Below are 20,877 nucleotides of genomic sequence, written 5' to 3' on the forward strand. Positions count from 1 at the left end.
TTTGGTAATTTTGATAATAATCATATTAATAATGATGATTTTCAATGTGTGCAGAGATTAATAATTAAGGCCATTAAAAGAGTATTTTTGGTTGAAAGGAAAGGGTGAGATGTTGGAATGTTGGGGGACACAAGACAGATGTTGGACTTTAGATCTGGTTAACATAAGAGATTTGATAACAGCATGGCTTAGCAAAAGCAAACAGAACTTTGAAAATTAGACCTAGATAGCAAGAAGATTTAATCAGACAGGTTTATCAGAAAAAGAAAATCCTATTAAACTCTGCATGCAAGAGATGTTATTATATGCATAAGTTTGTGTATGTGATTTTAATCCAATCATTGTAGTGCACATTACTAGTCACCCTAAAATAGTATGTAAGTGCTTGTATCCCACAATAAAATCAGATTCTGATCACTGAGTCAGTCTCTCCATCTCTCTCCATTGCTGACAGGTTGGGTTTGTTTTGTTTGTTTGGTTGGTTTTTATTTGCTTCAAATAAATAGCTTCAGTTTGGGTATTTGAATCAAAACTGTAAAAGAAATTTTAAATCTGAAACAGTGTTTTCATTTTTTTTAGGCAGTAAGGAAACTAAAGAACAATTAGTTTATTAGATATAAAAAATACCTCAGAAAAATTAATATTTGAACAATATTTGTCTTTTATTTGTAACCTTTGGAAAGGATTGTGAAGAAATTTATTGATAGAGAGGATATTACAACAATCCATTTTACAATGATGGACTTCATTAAAGTGTAATTGATTTCAGTAATTTTTGCACTTCCCAGATCAAAAGCAATTATACTAACAGGTTAGGACTTAGTATCTGTACATATGCAAAAGAAGACATTATTATTTAATTATTATTACAAAAGTACATTAAATGAATGTAGACCCAAAAACCCTGCCAAAACAACCAAAGAGAAACACAAACTTAAACCCAAACCAAACATTAAAACTAATTTGCTTGTATGCATTTGGAATAAATTTTAAAAATATTATTTAGTCTTTTCAATAAGAGAGGGCATTTCTAGCAATTCTCAAAAATACATTCACAAAATACAAAGGGACCTTAAATTAAACACAACAGTATGTGAACAGTAATCAAATTGAAAATGTTAAGTCAGTAAATGATCTACTCTATTCACACAGAACTTTTCACAAATTACTCAGTTCATGGCACAAATGAAGTGTATTAAACTTCCTCATTTATCTTGCTTGGAGTTACAATAAAGAATATCCAGTGTCAAAACTAATTAAAGGGAAATTCTAAACAACAGCTGTTGTGGTTTGCTCTTTAGCTTTAATTGTTTAAATCATAATATGTTTCCTATGTTTGGAAATGGTTTGTTCCCCCCGTTCAGTTTCCCTAATGGTTCTTCCCAGAAGCTGTTTACCCCATATTTTCCCACCTTTCCTTACGTCAATCCCAATGTCAATCTCCTTCACACCTCCCATATTTCCAGACTCTTCTCTGTCAGTCCTCTAACCCCTGCCCCTGCAGCTTGTCAGTTATTATTTGCTACACCCCTTTAACCTGAAGGTTCTATCTCAGTTACGTTGTTTCCCTTCACCCATTTGTAGACTATGTATTCATTCCTCCCTCCATCTTCCCCATTGGTTTTATTTTAATATGAACCCACTCCATGTTCCTCCTTGCTAGCCCATAATTGGTTTATAGGCAGCCTCCTCCCCTGAGACTGCCCCCCTTTATATCCAGTGGTCTTTTTTGTGTGCTCCATTTGAGTTTGTTTCATTGTAACATCCTGGTGCTTCTTTCTTTGGGGGAGAATAAATATCTTGGAACTTTGCCACCAGAGAGTCCATCTCTCTCTTTTTGCCGCTCAGTTACAAGGAGGAACCTCTCCAGGTGCCCACCTTCAACTAGGCCAAGTGGAAGAAGAGGTTCCAAGCAAGAGGCCGAACCGCTACCCTCAGTCCCAGGGCAGGAGCTCAAGGCAGGGAGTGGCCACTCAGTGACATTGCTTGGAGGAAAAGGGCTGAGCAGCTAGCCAGTTACGTGGCGCGCCTTCTCTTGGGATCCAGAGCAAAACAGCAAAACCTAATGAAGTTTAAGCTTGTGGTGGTTTCAGTTTGAAACCGAGCAGAAACACCGATTTTGTGTAGTGGTTCTGGTTCACCATTTTAGATTTTTCCAATTTTTAGATTTCCCGGTCTATGCACCAATGAATGTGGTGGGTTCCAGTGCTGGCCAATCACCAATGCACTCACTTCCTGCTGTAAGGTAGGATTAGGAGAAAGGCAAAGTAGGCTCAAAGGTTTAAAAGGGGATAAAGAAAAAATTATTAACAGTAACGAAAGAAAGTAATAAAAATCAGAACAAAACCGCCAGAACACTTCTCCCCCCACAACCTTTTCTTGCATACTGACAATGTAAAGAAACAAAACCTAAAATTTCAGTCAGTTTATCACCTCTACAATAGTCTTTCTTCAGTTCATTTAGGGAGAGAAGTCCTTCTGTTAACGTTATGGAGACTTCTCCACAATAAGAAAACTGTTCTCTCATGGCTCTCAATTTCCTCACAAATAGCAGCTGCCCAGGGAAATCTGAAATTGTGAAATCCTCCTATTTTCTACAAGCTTTTCTCACAGCTGTGTTTATGTGCCATGTCAACTTATGTGGTACTGTTTTAAAGACAAACTGTTCAAAGGCAAAAGTTCTCATGATCTATCTCTAAAATCATCTTCATCTCTGGGAAGAGAGATCTTGTTTTTCTTCTCCTGGGGCACAGGAATACTCTTTTCTCCTTCTCTGTTCAAATTTCTCATAGGATCAGAGCTACTTTAACATCTGCTTACTTTGGCATGGAGGCCTTTGCTTGATACCAAATTGAAACCTTCCTCTCCTCATGGCTTTCATGTATTACAAGGAAACAGTCTTTTTTCCACTGCTCTACAAGAGGATTTCAGCCCCAAGATCAAGGCAGCTCCTCATCCCTCTCATCTGGGACTTGACTTCTTCACTGACCTCAGTGACTTCATGTTGCTCCTCTACATGCTTACATCAATAATTTTTCTCACTCGAGGGACAATTGAAGCATTGAAAGAGCTCACCCAGGGCCTGCAGATGATCACTCGGTGTTTGGGGCCGGAACAGCGGCTGCGGCTGTGTCAGAATCAGCAGTATGGTTAGTCTTTTGTTTTCTCTTTATTTAATTCTAGCTGCAGGGCTCCTCTGCACAGGCTGCAGGGCTGCCTCTGGTCTCAGCCACATGATCTCATGTGGCAGCCATGCTGGGGCAGGGGACTGGTGGCAAGATGTTAACAGCTGCAGCCTGACCCTGCTTTGGCCAGGGCCTCCGCAGCCTCCCCACTCCCTGCCTGGCAGCAGCTGGGGCCCGGCTAGGCCAGGCCAGAGCTTGGGGGGCTCCCCAGAGAGGGGCCCGGCCCTGTGGCAGAGTCTGCCCAGCCCGGCCCAGCCTTGTTACCTGTTCCAGGTCAGAAGGAAAAGAGAGCTTTCCCAGGATTTTTCACCTTTAACATGTGTTTCTCACAGAGGCATGGTTCCGGTGGTTCCACAGACTGTCAATTACACACAAGTTTTTACATCACTTCCATGAATGCCTCTCATGCAAAACCACCACAGTGCTGTAGTCACTGGTCTGTGTTAGGGGAATGTTTGAAGTCTTTAATTTAACACATATTGGTGGTGAAACTTTCTCAAAGAAAATACTCCTGTGCCCAAACTAAAAACAGGATTTATACCCTGGAATGCAGAAACAGCTATAAGTCACAGCAGTTCACTTTTTTCTTCTTAGCTCTACAACTAACACCAGCAGAGACAATACTAGCAAACACCTGAGCCATAGCAGTGGAACTTGATGTATTGCTGGTACTGCAGTCACACACTATGTGCATTTCCTTCCCCAAGCCCAAGTCAGATCCAGCTGTTCCTGAACCCCAATCAAGCAAATGGCTGTAAGGTGGTTCTTTGAGACACCCTTCTTGAATAATGCCAAGGGGTCAGAGCTTGGGTTGTTTTAGTAACAAAGAATTGTCAGGATAAGGCTGGTTACTTTCTGACCTAGTTATATTTTGAACCTTGTTCTACAGAAGAATATTAAAAGCTTATCACTTATATATAACAGTTGCAGCTAAAAACTGGCTGAGAGAGAAATCAGGAATTTGATCAGGAAGTGAGACAGCCACTTATGACAGAAGTGAGAGCAAAGAAATAATGTCAGCTGGTTTTTTGCAGCATTTTATGTACTGAATGCATACAATTTGACATACAACCTGTGGATATTCTCAGTTCAGTTGAAGAGAGAACAGAGACAATTTCTCCCAGGCTGATCCTGGGAATCTCAGACGAAAGAACTGAAACAATAATTATCCCTCTTTCTGTAACCATTGTTTATAGTTATGGTTCTTCACAGCATGCTATTCATAGCCAGTAATAATGTGAGATGTTTCTACTTTGAAATCAATCCGGTCCCACTTAGTGAGTGAGACTATAAAACTCGCTGCTTCTTGCTAATAAAGAATTCTTCTTCAGCCTTCTGATCCATCTGAGGACTGGAGTCTTTGTTTCTATCCCTGACTCAACAGTGTCAACCATCTCTTGGAACAAAAACAAAAACAGCAACAAAAGAAATCCATTTACTGGTATTGATGCCTTAAGTTTTAGCTTTCATATTTTTCAGAGTCTGTACTGCTTTAGTGTCTAACTCTGAATTTCATATAAAGTGTTGGTAAGTTCTCTCCATAGGGTAGTTAGACAAAAAAATCCTTTTCCATATTGAGAACCAAGGACAACTATTAAATCCTCAAGCCCAGAAGCATAAACAGCAAATTGAAGAAAGCAAACCAGTAGGATGTGACTTCATAACCTGAAGCTGTAATTGGACAGTTAACCCCAACAGGTAAATGGACCAAAACTTATTAAATTGTGAAACCTTGTGACTGGTCATTCATCTTGTGACCATCTTGGGCCCATCTTCAGCAAAGCCCAGGCCAGGCTCTTTTGCTGCCCAAGGTCTATCCTTGTCTGGCTTTTTAATAAATACCTACTTTATTCCTTTAGCTCTGTCTAGTCTCTATTCTAGGTCAGCCTCTCAAGGCATCAGTATGAAATCCTTACTGAAAAATATATACAAACAATTTTGATGTATTGGTTATGTTACATACATAAAGGTTTTGAAATTAAATCTTAAAACCTAGTAGTATTTCTTTGATGCTTTTATGACAGGACCAAAATGATCTTTCTTTAAGATGCAAAGACCTTTTTTTGTTATAATTTTAGTGATTTTTAACTTGGTCTAGATGAGGGAGTATATATAATGTAAATAAAGAAAAAGAGAGGGTTTAGACATTGAAGCTATGTTTGAGCAAATCAAATGCCTGTTACAGGATGACAATTAACCATTAATGGCTTTAGAAACTTCCACTTTTCTGAGCAATTTTGCTCTTAGGAGGAGTGAACTTCTGAAACAAAACTCTTAAGTGCCTGTGACAGTGTTTGCAGGGGTCCCAGGATGAGGGAAGAGACAAGAAAGTTGACTCCATGTTTCAGAAGGCTTGATTTATTATTTTATGATATATGATATATTAAAACTATACTAAAAGAATAGAAGAAAAGATTTCAGCAGAAAGCTAGCTAAGAATAGAAAAGGAATCATTAACAAAGGTTTGTCTCTGACCAAGACAGTCTGGACAGCTGGACTGTGATTGGCTATTAATTAGAAACAACTAGATGAGACCAATCACAGATCCATCTGTTGCATTCCACAGCAGCAGATAAGAATTGTTTACATTTTGTTCTTGAGGCCTCTCAGCTTCTTAGGAGGGAAAAAATCCTAAGGAAAGGTTTCTTTCATAAAACATGTCGGTGACAAGTGTCCCCTCTTATCATGCTTTAGTTCACACTGTGAATGACAACCTGAAAACTTCTGCCCACATATATGATTCCACAGGACACATGTATTCTGGAAATTCACCTGTTGGGCTCCAGCTACTGGTGGTCATTCAGTAATTAGAACCACAGTAGAACCTGGGGTAAACCCCTGAAAGGCATGTAGGATGACAGAGGTGTCTCAGCATTAATTTTTTTCCTATAAAAAAGTCCTCTAGCTTGCTAAGGTGAGCACAACCTTAAAGCAGATCATCCCCTTAAGTGGAAAATAATAATAAACTACCTACACTATGACTGAGATGCTGACTCTTTTCTGAAGCAGAATATATTATCCAGGAGACCTCTATCCTGCATCAGGAGAGTCAGTTGGACAGCTTCAGATAATACAGTGCAACAGGGTTTTAAAAGCTTTGTCAAGTGCCTAATGTAAGAGAAACATGAACAATGTAAACAGTCAATTAAGTATAATTGATGCGCATACCTTTTAGTTATGCCAATCTTTGATTTTATGCAGAGCTCAAAAGAGTACTAATATCCTCAGTCTGGGTATAGAAAAGTAGATTTGTTTTTGTTTGGTGTTTGGTTTGTTTTGTGTGATTTCTTGTTTTGCTTTTTAGTCTGTTTTTGTGTTTTTGTTTGTTTGTTTGTTTGTTTGTTTCTTGGGGTGTTGGGTGGTTAATTTGGTTATTTTTTGTCAGCACTTTAAAAATACTTGGTTCTTGTAATTCCACTGAAATAAACAGGGCAGGAGATATTTCTCCCTTTTTGATGCCTTTATTAAAAGTGATCAGCTTAAGGCTGGGAGGCCTGGATGCAGCTCCCTGGAGTGACGCAGAGGAGGAGGCAAATGCAGCCTTGTCCACCAGGGGACAGAACTGGGGGTCCAGCCGCACGAGAGCAGGCAGGGGTATACACCCCCAGGATCCCAATTTTGAGTTGGCAGACTCAGGTCTTGGCTCTAACCAACATCTTCTTAAGTTGTGGTGAGGGGCCATTAAGGTTTTCAGAGTCTCTGCTGGCTTCTCACCTCACCCCTGATGTCTAGAGACCACTTTGATCTCTGAATTCCATATTGGCTCGCTGGTTTAGGGGTTTATTAATTGCGTTTGGAATAGGGGCTTGCCCCACTGCATTTTGGCTTTAAACTTATCTGCATATCAACTCCTGGTTCCCTCCCCTCTACCATGTGGGGGGGGGGGAATGCCATCCTCCCGCCTGGCCACAAGCAGAGTGATGTTGATACAATAGAGTGAATTCTCAACCATAGATGGCTAAAGACCCAATATTTAACAGGTGATTTGACAAGCAGCTAACAAAAGCACTCCTCTACCAGAACTGGTTAAACTTGTAATTCTACTTTTGGAAAAAAAAATGGGTAACCCTTTTTTTGTTCATCACAGTTCCCCCCTCTTTTTCTTTGATCGAGCTTTAACTTAAGCTCACATCAACTTACAATTTTTAAATTATGAGCATAGAATTTACCAGGCTTGCCTTAGTAGCATCACGTTCAAAGTGCAACCAGGCTTCTCCTACAGGGCATCCTCCAAGGAGTATCTGCTTAAAGTGGTGGTATTCTGGGCCAATACATTTTCTCATCCTTTTTGACAAAAAGACCAGTTGGGAGAGGTTAACACAATCAGGGTTAAAGCTGGTGTGGACTCTCAACAAGGAACTTATTTCTTCCTCCTAGAGGAGTTGGTAGCATTTACTGCATGGCTCTCCTGGGCTCCCCTGAGCACCACCAGGAATGAAATCCATCATTACTACCCTTCCCAAGAATCCGGTATGGGTCATCTTACACAGCCTGCCCACCCGGCCTTGCCTCTTGGGGTTTTTCCAGCCCTTTTAGAGTCCCTTTTACCCATTCCTCTGGTTAAACCTCTCTTGGTCTGTCCTTACTAATTTGGTCTGTCCCTGGGAGGGTACTCTGTAGAGGACTGACCTGGTGTCTTTGGTCCTAATTTGGGGGAACTTAACTGAAATTTCTCATTAACAGCCCTAACTTTTTGCAACCTTTTTTCAAACACAGAAATTTTGAAAACACTTTAAGATTTGTTATGATTCTGATACCAATCTATTTCCTCATACAGTTCAGCTTTTTTGACGCTTCCTTCTGAGAGTCAATTTTAAGTCTTTTAGTCCTTTTGTAACAGTATACCCTGGTGAATTAACTTGTGATGTGGTTGACTCCTGTCCTGAGTTAGGGGGTGAGTCATCTGGAATCTAGTCCAATGCTAGAAGGTGAGAGGGAGAAGGTGAATCCTGGTCCAATACCAGAGGAAGACTGTGGTGTGGATTCTGGCCCAATGCCAGAGGGAGAAGCTGATCTTGAATCTTGGTCCAATGCCAGAAGGTGCAAAAGTGGTGTTGAATCTTGGTCCAACCCCAGAGGAAGACAGTGGTGTTGAATCCAGGTCCAATACCAGAAGAAGACAGAGTGCAGATTCTGGCCCAATGCTAGAGGATGGGAGTGGTGTGGTTTCTGGCCCAATGCCAGAAGGTGAACCAATGCCAGGAAGGGAGAGTGGTGCAGGATCTGGTGTAGTGGGTCCAACTCTTTCTTCTGGTCTGCACAGTTGAATTAGCCATGAGTACCTTAAAGGAGCTTGCAAGTATAAGCATTAATTATTTCTTTAAAACTCAAATCGCTTGGGTTAGTGTTATATAAAATTGGTTAATTTCTTTTTTTTTTTTTTTTTCTATAGCTTGCATTGTTTCTCTCAACTTTTTCATACCCTGTAATTTGCAAGGAGCCATATTTATTTCTGTTAGCTGACAAACTCCAAGATAGTGTTTAGGGAGTTCCCTTCTGGTATGCCTTTTTCTCTTTTTTTCTCTTTTTCTTTTTCTTTTTTTTTTTTTCATCTTTCCACATTACCTGTACTTTCATTCATCTACATTCACTCAATTATCTCTGCAGGTCACACACACTCTTTGGCTAAAGCCCTCACCTGCCCAGGGACTAAAACCTGGTTTTCGGGTCATGCACTCTTTCCAGTGCCCCTCACTTCCCACCCGCCCGGGAAGTTGAGGTCGACTTTGTGTGACTTCACTCTCACACACACTACAAGAAAACCATAAGGTACCTTTTGATCTCACGTCACTTATTACAAATTTAGGTGTTACTGCCCAATCCTGGTGCTACTGGATATCTCTTCACCCAGCTGTTTTGTCTAACCCTAGATGTCTTCGTGCATAGCACTATATCTTCTGCTACATTGTTAAGACAGGCTTAATGTGCTCTTGTATCTACCACAAATTTAAATCCTTCATTTAGGGGTCTCCTAAAGTATACCAAGGGATCTTCTAAATGTTGCATGGGGTCCCCTAAAATATAGAGCTCTTGACACCTTTAATAATCACCCCTAAGAATCCTCCCTAAGTCATCTTGTTCCCTGGCTATTGCCTCATCAGTACTGAGCTTTCTACAAAACCTCCTTATATGACCTATCCCTCCGCAATAATAGCAGCACCTGATTTGAGGTCTCTCTATTCTGCTTGCACCTGACCGTACTGCCCAATCTTTGCTTCCTCCTGGTGGTGGACCCTCGGATCGTGGGATAGAGTAGTTTGCCCCTACACTTTCTCTAGCTACCGCAACCATGATCCTGGCTTTGGCCTTTGCTCTTTCTTCATCCCTCCTTAAATACACCTTTAATGCTTCTCTTAGTAACTCATTAATGTCCTTCTCTTGCCAATCTTCAATCTTTTCCAGTTTTCTTCGTATATCAGGCCAAGATTTGGTAACAAACTGGACCTTCAGTAACACTTGACCTTCTGTGGTGTCTGGGTCTATTTTGGAATACAACTGGAAATTCCGCTTTAGGCGATTAAGCCAAGTAGCAGGAGTTTCATCCTTCTCTTGAGCACCCTCAAATGCCAATTTGTTATTAGTTCCTTTGGGAACCGACTCTTTGATCCCTCGAATTATCAAAGACCTATATTCCATCATGGCCTTCCTCCCCTCCTCCTGATTAGGGTTCCACTTGGGATCCGTTAGTGGCAATTTCTGTTCCCCTGATGGCACCTGGGGTCCGGGACGGTTATCTTTCTCCCAAATTCTTATTCCAGCCACCCTAATCATCTGGACCTCTTCTGGGGAGAATAATATATTCAGAATGGAATTCATCTCCCCCCAAGTGTAGATATTTGGACCTAAGAATTGATCCACTTGGTTAGCTATGCCTACTGGGTCCTCAACTAAATGTCCTAACTCCTTCTTGAATCCTCTCACCTCAGAAGCAGTTAGAGGAGCGTTCACAAAGCCAACACCTCCTGCTACCCCTCCCATAGGAACTTCTCTGAGGGGAAAAATTTCTCTACCTTGGAGGTCTTAGATCGGGTATTGCAGTATGGCCCATCCTCAGACACTGAACTACCAATCTGAGAGACATCAGGATTCCCCTGCAGGTCACCAGGTGTATTCGGTGATAACGGCTTATCAGGCAAGGAGGCGTTTGTGTCCCAGCTAGGAGGAGGTAAAGGGACAGCATTTGCAGGGGGAGCAGAGCCTGAGTGCATATTAATCAGAGCTTGAGGAGAGGTGGAGAATGCAGCAGGTGGAGTAGGCACTTGTGGTGCAGAAGGAACTGAGGGAGCTGAAGGGGGTGGTGAGGGAATGGTTACCATGGGAGATGCTGGGTCTGCCGTAGGGGAAGTCAAAGGGGTAGAAGAAGGAATTACAGGAGATGGTAATGAGATAGCAGCTGGGGGAAAGGCCGGATCTGCCCTTTGAGATGCCAGAGGAAAAGGATTATAAGGTGGAGGGGCATCAGAAGGCAAATAATCTAGGGGGTCCCATCTTTTACTAATTCCACCATTCCCTTCTTCATTGCCCTCCTTCTTCCTCTGCGCTTTACAAATCTGCACACCCTCATCCCCAATAGCATTCTTTAACCAACAAGCTGCATACAATAATTGCTCGGGATTGGTATCCCCTTGAGCTCTCAGATATTGACTCAGTTGCTGACACATACACTTGTCCCTTGTCCCACACCAAGGCCATCTTCCCTGCATCTCTAATTCTGGCCAGACTTCTACACAGTAATAGATCATCTTAACCTGATCTAATCCCTTCGTGGCCTCTATAGAATCCCATCTCTCCAACAGTTCCCCTAAAGGACTATGGGGAGGTATATTCCTCAGCTTCTTGCCTGTCTTCTTGCTATTCCATCCTCCCATTTTTTTTCAGGTCTCAACACAAAAACTCACAAAGGTGTCTCTTCTTGAAGAGAAATCCACCAGAAGGTACCTATTTGAGGAGTTCCAGCCTCCAAATTTGCCTGAAGCTCAGGACTTTACCTGACCTCCTTCGTCAGGAAAAACAACTGCCTGATTTCTCTATGTATCAGGACTTAAAACCCGGCCTCCTTCGCCGAGGCCTGACCTCCTTCGTCAGGACTTAAGTTTGCCTGCAGGGCTTTGAGCTTGCTCGAATCCTTCTCAAGACAATCTGCCTGACTTCCTTCGTCAGGACTTAAAACAAACCCTGGCTTCCCTCGCCAAGATTTGTGCCTGACTTCCTTCGTCAGGACTTAAAACAAACCCCAGCCTCCTTCGCTGAGATCTGTGCGTGCCACTCACCCAAAATTCCTCTGCACGCCCGGAGAGGGGGGACCCTGACTCTCCCTTTGGAGGCTCTCACTCACACTTATTCCACACGCTTCCCTCTGTTCCCGGCCGGCCCCCTCGCGGGAGTCCGAAACCACCGTACTGGGAGGTCCCACTCACTTCGAAGATCTGGAACTAGCCAGTCCTCATCTCATTCACACACCACTCACACGCCCCCACACCCGCCGCCGGAATTTTCTCACCAATCCGGCGCTCAACAGTGTCACTGATCCTGAGCTGATCTCCTCGGGTCCTGGTAGCCAGCTGTCCCGGAGGTCCCAGGGTGGGTGGCCGTCCCAGTCCTGGTGTCCTCTTCAGGCGCGGCAATCCCGGACGAGTCCCCAGCTGAAATAAACAGGGCAGGAGATATCTCTCCTTTTAGAGGCCTTTATTAAAAGTGATCAGCTCAAGGCTGGGAGGCCCAACGGATCCGCGGGTTCGCCATCGCAGCTCCCTGGAGTGACGCAGAGTAGGAGGCAAATGCAGCTTTGTCCACCAGGGGACAGAGCTGGGGGTTCAGCCTCACGAGAGCAGGCAGGGGTATACACCCCCAGGATCCCAATTTTGAGTTGGCAGTCTCAGGTCCTGGCTCTAACCATCATCTTCTTAAGTTGTGGTGAGGGGCCATTAAGGTTTTCAGAGTCTCTGCTGGCTTCTCACATCACCCCTTATGTCTAGAGATCACTTTGATCTCTGAATTCCTTATTGGCTTGCTGGTTGAGGGGTTTATTAATTGGGTTTGGAATTAATAAACCCCTACTGCGTTTTGGCTCCAAACTTATCTGCATATCAACTCCTGGTTCCCTCCCCTCTACCATCTGGGATGGGGATGCCATCCTCCCACCTGGCCACAAGCAGGATGATGCTGATACAATAGAGTGAATTCTCAACCATAGATGGCTAACGACCCGATACTTAACAGGTGATTTGACAAGCAGCTAACAAAAGCACTCCTCTACCAGAACTGGTTAAACTTGTAATTCTACTTTTGGGAAAAAAAAATCGGTAACCCTTTTTTTGTTCATAACATCCACCAAAGCTTTTCAAAACAAAATTTATTATTAGAGAGTATTTGCTTTTCTGAAAAAGAAGAGGCTTTGCAAATGAAAAGGAAATATTTAAACCAGGCAGTCAGATGCCTGAACATCAGAACAAAATTTGCATGGCTGCAAATGTACATGAAACAGTTTTAAACACTATTCAAAAATGCTACCCACTGCATATGACTGTCCCTAGATAATGCATTACAAGAGCTCTGACATGGGTGTGGGGTCCCTCCACATGGACCTTGTAGGGTCCCCCCACAAGGTTCAGATTCACCTCTTACCTGGTTTGTTCAATTAGCTCTTCTGGGAGATCGCAAAATGCAAGGAGGAAGCCCTGAAAAGTCATCTGAAGGAACACGACAGGGAGAGGTTCAGATATGATGTTTCAGCTCTTTCTGGTGTCAATTCATAACACGTGGAGAGAAGTTGCTTGATAATGAAGAGGACCTAGAAACGTTTTTCTTTCCTTCATTCTGAAAAGGGACAGTTGATTGTTTTCTTGCCTATTTAATACTCAATAATAAATCCTTGTTGTATTAGGCAATAAGACCCAAGTATCTCTTTCCTTACTCAGAAAATGGCTGAAAAAATATCCAGGATTTTTCATTGTCCTAGGCTTTTCAATGCCCCACACAAAATGGGAACTTGGCATGGGTTCAGATTTCAGTGCATGCCATTGTTTTCATATCCATCATGCCCAATAAGAGTCTCTGTTACATTCAGATTCAGAAAGCAAAGGCCGAGTGGAAGTGGGGGTAGAGAGGAACTTGCGGGCTCTAATTTTCCTGTGCTAAAGAAGAAATGGCAAAAAGGAAATGGTGCAGCTGTTTAGAAAAGCTTACAAAGAGGTACTTGGTTTTGCTATAATTGTTAATGGAGAAATTCCAGGCATAATTATCTGACTTCAGAAGGGAGTTCAAGACTTCAAATGATAAACCTCTGAGATTATCTGGAGGTAGACATGACTGCAGTTTTTCCTCCCACGGGTTTTGTTTGGCTGTTTAATTCCTCATTTCCTGCCTTAGCTGCTCTGGGGAACTTTATGTTGCTTGACTCATCTAGCCACAACTGACGACATCAGTGGATAAGGGATAAAAGTTTAACCAGTTCTGGCAGAGAGGAGTGCTTTTGTTGGCTGCATGTTGTAATCACTTGTTAAGTATCGGGTCTTTAGCCATCTGTGGTTGAGAATTCACTCTATTGTATCAGCATCACCCTGCTTGCCAGGTGGGAGGATGGCATCTCCCCCCCCCGCCCCCCGCCACCAGACGGTGGAGGGGAGGGAACCAGGAGTTGATATGCAAAATAAGTTTGGAGCCAAGATGCAATGGGGCAAGTCCCCCACCAAACGCAAATAATAAACCCCTAAACCGGTGAGCCAATATGGAATTTAGGGATCAAAACAGTGTCTGGACATTAGGGTCAAAGTCCGGAGCCAGTAGAGACTCTGAAAAACCTTTATAGCCCCTCACCACAACTTTGGAAGATGTTGGTTGGAGCCAGGACCCGAGACTGCCAAATCAAAGTGAGGATCCAGAGGTATATACTCCCACCTTCTCTCAGGAGGATGGACCTCCAGCTCTGTCCCCTGCTGGTCAAAGCTGCATCTGCCTTTTTTTTCCAAGTCTTTCTCGCGAGCTCCGACGGGGGAACTGCGAGTCCATCGGGTCTCCAACCTTGAGCTGATCACTTTTAATAAAGGCATCAAAAAGAGGAAAGTTCTCCTGCTGTGTTATTTCATCTGGCATTCACAGTTCTCTTCAAAGTTTAGAAATTGAGCATTTTCAGTTGAATGGGTTGCCGAATGGAGAGGTCGTACTTCCTTCCCGCTGGACAGACACGAGTCCAGGAACACTAACTGCTGCTTCCCAGCCCCCCCCGCATCACGGCGTGGGGGAGAGGCTTTGTCCGGAGCCGAAGAAAAATTTTTTTTCTGCGCCTTTAGAGCATGCTCAAACAGAGACGCTTATTCCCCACCCTCGTTCCCTTCAGGAGGGATGTGAGTTGGCTTCGCCACGCCGGCAGGAGCCGCGGGGCCTGCCTCCACCAGTCCTGCGGGCCCTGCCCCGACCCTCCCCGTGAGTCCCACCCCGACCGGGCCCGCGGGTCCCTGCAGCCCCGCCTATGGCCGAGCCGGCCCTGCCGCCTCCAGCAGAGTTTGTCGGCATTGCGATCACCGCTTCCTGCGGCTTCACGGGAATGCGAGAGATGGCAGGCGACGCATGTTGCTAGGCGACGCAATGCAGGCGACGCGTGTTGCTAGGCGATGCAATCGACAGCAGCGACGATGAACAGAGCCTGTTTCCGTATTTCCTGGCAATGCGATCGACAAGAGCCTGTCTCAGAGAGGCAACCTGTCTCCGCGGCTGTTTGCCCGCCTGAGGATGCCCCAGGGCCCCCCCCCCGCAGCCCTGCTGCCCCTCTCCGGCTGACCCGCCGCCTCCCAGGTCGGCTCCGCCAACTCTGCTGTCCGCGCCCGCGTTGCAGCTTCCGGGTCGCGGAGAAGATATAGCTGCTGGCTCCCGCTCGGCGGGGGATGCGCTCCCTCTGGCCCCGGTGACCCCGCTGCCCCCACCGGCCCCCTCCGGTGGCCTCGCCTCCTTCTTCCGGCCCAGTTCCAGATCAAGATGATGCTGAGAATGGTGCCGGGCCTATGGAACAGTCTTCGGAGCTGCCCGCAGTCCCACCGCCCCCAGCGGCGGCTGTCACGGCACCTGCGTCCAGCCTGGCTTCCCCCCCGACTTTTTCGGGCTGTCCCAAGGCTGCCCCTGCGGAGGGAGCTGGGACAGGGGAAGGGGACGCCCCTCCATGGAGGGGGTGTGGCTCAACAGCTGATTGCAGGCGCAGCCCGTCTGCCTGCTTTCAAACTCAGTGCTTTTCGCGGGCCGATTCGCATTCAGTCGGAGGTTTCTCGTTGGGGGTTGGAATGCCTGCCATCTCTCGCATTCCCCAGAGGAGTGGGGGAGGTGCCTCCTGAAAGTTCTGCCGCTGGTCCCCATCCCAGAGGGGATGGGGGTGGTAGCGAGGGGCAGAAAGGGGGCACACCTTTTGCATTTGAATTGCAGAGGCAAGAGAAACAGTGGAAAGTAAGCAATGCTCGCTCACTTGCTGTGGGGACAATGCACTCCCAGATCCGGGGTGATGATCCCTGGGAAAGCTTCTTTTCTCCGACTGACAGTATGCACCGTTTCAGGAGGGACGAAGTGTTCAGTCGCTCTTGCTGCCCAGGCATTGGCAGCAGGATGCCGGGTTGTGAGAACACAGAGCCTGCCTCGCGGGCCAGGTCTGGGCCGTTTGGCTCGGCCCCCTAGGCCAGGGTCTCTGCCTGGCCGGCTGTTGGGTTTGGGGGCTTTGCTTCCCCCGTCAGGACCTGGGTCACCCTTCTGTGGGCCCGGTCTGGGATTCTTGATCCTTCCACAAGGGCCAGGGCCCCTGCAGGGCCCTAGAGGCTCCTCTCTGCTGCTGCTCTTTTGGAAATAAAAAAATTAAAAATTAAATAAAGAGAGTTGAAAGAGCTAGCAGCTCAAAAGCATTGGAAAGCCAAAAATTAACCGTAGCCCAAGTGGTTCAATTAAGGGCTGTGGCCAAGACATTTCAGAAATGTTTTCAAATTTGTTTCATAACTGTCAATGGATTTTTGATAACTGTTGATGATTTTCTTTAGCAGTTCTTTGTTTCAGGATTCTGCAAGCCTGTTTCAGGACTGAAAGGGACTTCCAGAGATGTCAAAAAAGAACATCTCCAGACTTTCTCCTGAAACTCAGCTGTTTGGACTTGAAGCAATGAACTTTCTTTGCATAGGTTTTTTGCATTTTCTTATATTGTAAGATTGTTTTAGTGATATGATAGAATTTGATGTTCTACAGGTGAAGAATTTCCCTGATAGTTCCACATCAGCACTTGACTGAGGTTTTGATTGGCAACAAATAAACCTGTCAGGTGTTTGTTCTCTCTTCTGCATGGGCCCAGCAGATGAAATTACAATCTTTTCTTTTAAATTTAATTTAAATTAAAAGGGTGATATGCCACCGACATGTTTTTATGAAAATTCCTTTCCTTAAGATTTTTTTCTCCTGAGAAGCCAAGAGGCCTCAGAAACAAAATGTAAACAATAATTATCTGCTGCTGTGGAATGCAACAGATGGATCTGTGATTAGTTTCATGTGGTTGTTTCTAATTAATAGCCAATCACAGTCCAGCTGTCCGCACTGTCTTGGTCAGTCGCAAGATTTTATTTTGGAATGGAATCATTATATTCTAGGCTTTCCTTGCAAGCCTTCTGATGAAATCCTTTCTTCTTTTAGTATAGTTTTAATATAATATATATAATAAAATAATAAATAAAGCCTTCTGAAACACGGAGTCAAAATTCTTGTCTCTTCCCTCTTCCTGGGACCCCTGTGAACACCACCACACCCTTTCATGTAGTTATGGTCACGGACAGCAGGGGCACTGTTGGCTCCCAGCCGGGCATGGCAGGTACGATGATTCCCCCACCACTCCAGGGGGTGCTGTGGCACGAGCTCAGCCGTGTCTCCATGTGGTAATGGCAGGTGGGCTGGATGGCGAAACGGGCTGCAGCGGAAACCTCAGAGTGGTGGCTGGGACAGCAGTGGCAGGCATGCCCCCTGCAAACAAAATATAACAGAAAACTCCACAGTCTTAGCAGGAGCTGGAGGTCGGGTGGACAATGGGTGGACATGGTTACAGTGTAATGAAAAAGCCAGAGGCAGCATCGCAAAGCAGCAGTTCTGAGCAGTGACAGCCAGAATTCTCTGTAGTGACTGCCCCACAACCCCAGGGAGATGCACCCTCCAGGAAGGGGGAGGGGCTTGGGGTCCTGGGTTTTCCTCTGTATCACCCAAAGAGATGGTGAGTGACCTTTCCAGTAAGATCGGGTGTTAATAAGGTCCCAGTGCAGTGGCTGCTCTTATGGGCAACGGCTCATGCTCAGTAAGGACAAAGCTATACAGGGCTGGGCTCTGCAGTGACAGTGGATTCTCCTTGTGGTAAGCAACAGTTCGACTATTCTCCTCTGATGCCAAGGGCCAGGGAGGGAGAGAGGAGCCCAGCCCAGCCCATCACCTCCTGTCGCTGATGTGGAGACAGGCATGTGACAAGAGCACACTGAGTCCATGCAGCTACAGCCAAGGTTTATTTTTGGACATCCCCTTTTACGGGGGTTTCAAATTCCCTGCACTTACACATGTGATTGGTTGGGATGTTAGCACCACCCAGCTCATTGGCCAGTGATATGACTGCATTCATGACCAAATTTCAATAAAACTGGCTGGGGTCTCCTGTTTGAATTTCAATCTGACCTATCATTATCATACCCAGGGACTTGTTTACTCATCTTCTCAAATGAGCTAGGCTGGTTGAGTTGGTGTCTGTTAAGACTAATTTATCTGTGCAGTTTACAGACCAGCTGTAGCTACCACAGCTCCCAGGAAAAAATCTTGTGGTATCTCTGCTCTTCCTGAGAGAAAACTCCTTAGGTAAGAGAGAAGCCAGCTGCACCCTTCTCCCTCTTCCTCGTCCCAGCTACATCTTTTGTTCTTAAGTGTTTTGGTACTTACTGTCTCTTAGCAAAAAATGGAACAAAATTCCATGAGAGAAAGAAAAAAAGGAAAAAATCCTAACCTCCAACAGAGGGCTAGGTGAGACACAGGCTAGACAGCCCTGTCCATAGAGTTACTGTCAGTGGTTCAATTCAAAATGGAAAGCAGTAATGAGTGGTGTCCCTCAAGACCCAGTATTAGGAACCATGCTATTTAATATCTTCATTAGTAGCATAGAAAAAGGGATCGAGTGCACCCTCAGCAAGTTTGCACATGACACCAAGCTGAGTCATGATGTTGACACTCCTGAAAGATGGAATGCCATCGAGAGGGACTTGGACAGCTTGAGAAGTGGTGTTGTACAAAGTGGCCCATGGAAATCCCACAAGTTTTAACAAGGCGAGATGCTGGGTTCTGCACCTGTGTTGAGGCAATCCCTGGTACCAACACAGGCTGGGGATGAAGAGATGAAGAGCAGCCCTTCCCAGAGGGACTTGGGATTGCTGTGGGTGTAAGGCTGGACATGAGCCAGCCATGGGCACTCCCTGCCCAGAAAGCTAAGTGTGTGTTGGGCTGCATCCAAATCCCTGTGCCCAGCAGGGGAGGGAGAGGATTCTGGCCCTATGCCCCGCTTTGGTGAGACCCCATCTGCAGTGGTGCCTCCAGCTCTGAGGTCTCAGTACGGAAAGGATATAGACTTGCTACAGAGTGGGTTCAGAGGGGAACACAAAAATAGTCAGAGGGAAGAAACAGCTCCCCTGTTAAGAGAGACAGAGACAGCTGGGATTGTTCAGCTTAGAGGAGACTTAAACAGATTTTATTGCACTGTTCCAATGATTAAAGTGAGCCTATAAGAAAGATGTTAACATACTTATTACCAAGGTCTGTAGTGAGAGTACAATGATTTCAAATTAAAATAAGTTACATTTAGATTTTATTTAAGAAAGAATTTTTTTACAAGGAGGGATATTGGAACAAGTTGCCCCTGGAGCAAGTTTCCCAAGGAAGTTGTTGATGCCACAACACTGGAGGTGTTCCAGTTCAGGTGTGGATGAAGCCACCTGATCTAGTGAAATATGTCCTTGCCCATGGCAGATCAGTGAACAATATGAACTGTCAAGTTTCCTGAAATACTTTGTTTCTTCCTTTTCAGTTATAACCCAAGTCCCCTGCCATGAGTCACTAACTTAACAATGCTTACACTTATCCAAAGACCAAATATTTCCATGTTTGGATGTACCCAAAAACTTTCCAGACAGATAACCAAGTCCAGTAATGCAGCCTTTCCAGCGAATCCTATTTCCTTGAGCACTGTCCACCTCTTCATGCATATTAGCTTAATATGCAGTTTTGGAAGTCTAATAGCACATAAAAGAAAAGCTATAATAAAATGCAAATCATTCAAGCACTCCTATGGTCTTTTTTGTTAGCTGAATAGCTGCTGAGAATTTATATGATATTTTAAGGACTTAGGTGCTATGATCTGAATGTATTTCTAGATAATGCAGAAGAGAGATAACTTAATAGGTACCTGCCCACAGTTGTTTCCAACAATAAGGTCAAATTGAACCCTTTATTCTGATACTAGTCTCATTCGTTACACCAGTTCTGTGCTTTATTAATTTATAGGCTGGTGTCATAATCCTTTTTAATTCTTTGTACCTAAACAAGCTATATTTTAAATATCAGATTTTAACTTTGATTATGTCTCTTCAATTATTAAGTAATAAAAACATGTTTAATTAAACTGTGTGACTATAGGCATTTACAGCAGTCTTCTGGCTTTCTGCTGGGCTAGTTTGCCCCCGAGCAGGCAGCAGGGGGCCGGATAGCTCAGTCCTTTGGGGACACACTGTCTGAGTACCCATGTGGCTCTTAGCCACAGGCAGCCTTACCAAGCTTAAGGGATATCGCTCTTTAGTGATTTATCAGCTCTTTTATGATTTCCAGCTCTTTTGCTTGCTAAGGCACCTTGCAGGCTGGAAGGCAGATGCGAGAGAGGAGAAGACTCGTCCTGGCGTTCCACAACGATGGTTTTATTGGGGGGTCTGTGAAGGGTTCCAGCGACGTCTCTTCTGACCAGAATGGGCTAAAGCAGCCCATTATATAGGGCTAGAGGGGATCAGAAATTGTCCAATAGCAGGGGTTAAGGAGAAGTGACCTATGGGACTACAGAGAGATAAACTGGGGTCCGAAAGGCAGAAGAGAGGGGCTTCTTTTGCTATTTCACTGTGACTTGGCATTTAAGCCTCTTCCCTCCACGGGGCCCTAGCAGGCCCAGAGCTTGCTACACAACATCATCTGGAAGACATTGTGCATTTGAGATGTTTTTTGACAGTTTTGCGTGGTCCTGGTGTCATGGTTTGAGCCTGGCGCAATGCCAGTGCCCCCATGAGAATACCTCTTTTCCTGGTATCTACTGTGAGATGTGGTCAGAGACAGAGCAGAGGAGGCTCCAACTTAAGATTGAAATAAAGAAAAACTTCATTAACCTAAAACTACAAGGAAAAACACACAGAACACAGGATGAAAACCTTCCAAATTTCCTCCCCCTCCCGCCCACCAAATTTCCTAATTCCTTTACCACCCTTTAGATTACTCGCTCTCAGTCCATCACCACCCTTTAGATAATCAATTCTCAATTCCTGGAGAAGAGAGGAGTCCCTCTTGCACCACAGACTTCACCCAGGAAGCAGTCGAAACTTCTCGTGTTTCCGTGTCACGTGTGGCACCACCCGGAGAACATTTTTGCCATCGTGACCTCTTCCTTCCATGTCCAGTGCTCTCA

The 20,877-nt window shown here is 44.8% G+C and overlaps 2 protein-coding genes across 2 annotated transcripts in view; both read right to left on the reverse strand.

Moving 5' to 3' along the window:
* The window catches only part of PAM (peptidylglycine alpha-amidating monooxygenase), a 654,400-nt gene that overhangs the window by 356,551 nt on the left and 276,972 nt on the right, over window positions 1–20,877 (reverse strand). The gene's annotated exons all lie outside the window — the stretch shown is intronic.
* LOC127061022 (uncharacterized) lies at window positions 4,629–13,577 on the reverse strand. Its single transcript, XM_050986813.1, has 2 exons — window positions 12,810–13,577; window positions 4,629–11,827 (listed from the first exon to the last, which is right to left on the reverse strand). The coding sequence occupies exon 2, from the start codon at window positions 10,161–10,163 to the stop codon at window positions 9,225–9,227; it is 939 nt and encodes a 312-aa protein (XP_050842770.1). The 5' UTR covers window positions 10,164–11,827; window positions 12,810–13,577; the 3' UTR covers window positions 4,629–9,224.

Source organism: Serinus canaria, chromosome Z (genome assembly GCF_022539315.1).
Source record: "Serinus canaria isolate serCan28SL12 chromosome Z, serCan2020, whole genome shotgun sequence".
Taxonomy (NCBI): domain Eukaryota; kingdom Metazoa; phylum Chordata; class Aves; order Passeriformes; family Fringillidae; genus Serinus; species Serinus canaria.